Source organism: Mus pahari, unplaced genomic scaffold, assembly GCF_900095145.1.
Source record: "Mus pahari unplaced genomic scaffold, PAHARI_EIJ_v1.1 scaffold_13771_1, whole genome shotgun sequence".
In the NCBI taxonomy this organism is placed as follows: Eukaryota; Metazoa; Chordata; class Mammalia; order Rodentia; family Muridae; genus Mus; species Mus pahari.
The window spans coordinates 2,098-4,695 of NW_018392025.1; the positions used below are offsets into that span (position 1 = coordinate 2,098).

The following is a 2,598-nucleotide window of genomic DNA, read 5'->3' on the forward strand; positions in this document are numbered from 1 at the left end:
ATCTTTCAGGTGCCAATAAGAGGTCTTTAGTTTTTAGAACATACACCTGTTTCCTGAGTTAAAACTATGGGCTTTTTTCCTGAGAATTCCAGGATCTGTACACAGCTGAGGCACATTCTCTTCGAATGACATAGTCCTCTCTTTCTCATGGTTTCCTAACTCCAAACAACCCAAGGGTCATCTCAGAATGCCCATCTCCCCTTGCTGTTCCCCACCCAGGCTCTAGGTAAGGCTGATTTGGGAGGAGCTATAGGCTCTGAAGGCTGGGAGGGAACTCAGAAGGGTGTGTGGCCAGCCAGGGTTGCTGGGTGGAGGGTGGAGCTGACTGGTTGCAGAAGAAGGAGGGGACACATCAGCAGCCACCCTGACACCACAGCCCAGGGGCTGGTTACTTGCTTCTGTCTCCAGCAGCCACACAAGCACCATGAAGAGGCTGCTGAGCTCTCTGCTGGGGCTTCTGTGCACCCAGCCTTGCTGTGAGTCTGGCTGTCAGAATTCAGGGCACCTGATAGTATCTGGCTCAGCACATGGAGGGGTGGGGGGAGCAGCTCAGGAGTCCTGCAGAGTTCCCACCTTTTCAGAGGACATGGGGGTGCTCAGGGCTCTGTGGACACTGTAGTGACAGCCATCTGTGTCTCTTTCTCTGTTTCTAATCAGGGGTGAAAGGGCAGCAAGTGCAGCAGAGTCCCGTGTCCTTGGTTCTGCAGGAGGGGGAGAATGCAGAGCTGCAGTGCAACTTTTCCACAGCTTTGAACAGTATGCAGTGGTTTTACCAACGTCCTGGAGGAAGCCTCGTCAGCCTGTTCTACAATCCTTCTGGGACAAAGCAGAGTGGGAGACTGACATCCACAACAGTCATTGAAGAACGTCGCAGCTCTTTGCACATTTCCTCCTCCCAGACCACTGACTCAGGCACTTATCTCTGTGCTATGGACCCACAGTGCTCCCCACACACCTGCAGCCCACACACAAACCTTCAGCTGGGTGGGTGTGGCCCTTTGCAGTCACAACACATCGGGAAGCCACAAAGAATATCTGTCTGGGTTATTATACCTTTCCTGTATTGGTAAAGTTGTAACCTCAGGTGAGTTTTTGTCCTTGTAGGGTCAGGACATTGGTCTTTATCTCCATTGCTCCATATACAGACCCTCTCAAAGCATAAATGTCTATCTTAGAACTAGCAGAGACGCTGATGGGAGGATAGAATTAATGTGATCACTTAAACCACAGTGTGCAGAGCTCATAAATATTGAGGAGAAAAAGGAATGAAAGGCAGAGGCAGGCTTCCAGGTAGAACTGCTGTGGACAGGGTCAGGGTTAGTGAGGAGAAATCAAACAGCAGCAACAGCGAAAACATTGAACCATGTAAGATGCAGAATGCACAGATAGTTGGCTGCTCTCGTAGCCTTTCTGCTGCTGTGATAAAACCCTGAGTAAAGCAACCTAGAAGGTGATCAGATTTACTTAGCTTTCACTTCCAGGTCATAGTTCACCATTGGTGCTAATTAAGGCAGGAACTNAAACAAGAGATCTAAACAGAAGCCATGCAGGAAGGCTGTTGCTAACTCACTCACAGAACCATTCCTAATTAGCTTCCTTACACAACCCAGAACTAATTTCCCACAGAACAGTGTCAGCCACAGTGATTTTTGAATCACCTAATTCATTACTGTGGGTTAGCTTTCATTTATTAACTTTAGGCATCATTAATTTGAAATTTTTCAGTAGAGATCTGAACATCTTTAAGAAAATACACTAGGGAGTATGAAACCGTACTCAAAACATATTTTTAATTTAAACAATATGTACACATATTTCAAATAGCTTTAAATAGAATATTTTAAAAAAACCTTTTCAACTTGATGAAAGAGAATGATTGACTCCTTCTATAAAGAGCAAAATGAGCAGACTTTCTAAATGGAGGTGTATGGGATGAGGACAAATACTTAGAGTGCAGTTAGAGTGCAGACTCTCTCAATGGACGTGTATGGGATAAGGACAAATGCTTAGAGTGCAGTTAGGGATTGTCTGGTTTAGTACAGTGGTAGGTGTAGGTGACTTTAATAGAAGATGGAGGCCATTGCAGAAAACCACAACAAATCAAGGCTGTGGAGCCTAGTAATAGTGGGTGTGCCTACAGTATAACCCCTGCTACTGCTAAGGCTCACAAAACACTGAAGAAGACAGGAGGAAAGATGGCAAGAATCAGAGGGTCAGAGTGTGCTGCATAATTGTGTCTCCTGCGATTTTTGGAAGCTGCACAGAAGAGGTCTCGCCAACATGAGAAATGCAACAGTCACAGACATGCTAAAGGAGATTGGGAAAGCACAGTCTCTGTTCTAGACAATGACCTACTGGAAACCAAGGATGCTGATGGTGGGGAAATAGTCTTCCCGTGAGATGAGCACACCAACTAGTTATCCAATACTGATTTAGGAATAAATATGTATATACATACATATATAACAATTACTAATGAAAGAAGAACCTGTGACTTTCAAAACCAGCAAGGAGAAATATATGGAAGGCTTTGGACAGATGACAAGGAGGATTGATGTATGTGATTATGTTATAATCTCAAAAATAAAAGATAAATAT

At 44.9% G+C, this 2,598-nt stretch overlaps 1 gene segment (V, D, J or C); it reads left to right on the plus strand.

Moving 5' to 3' along the window:
• Nucleotides 1-376: 376 nt before the first annotated feature.
• On the plus strand, nt 377-984 carry LOC110314809 (the record flags this gene model as incomplete). The annotated part of the segment is given in 2 exon segments: nt 377-476; nt 658-984. Coding segments are annotated over 2 exon segments (379 nt in total), but the record flags the coding sequence as incomplete, so codon positions are not given.
• Between the last annotated feature and the right edge of the window lie 1,614 nt (nt 985-2,598).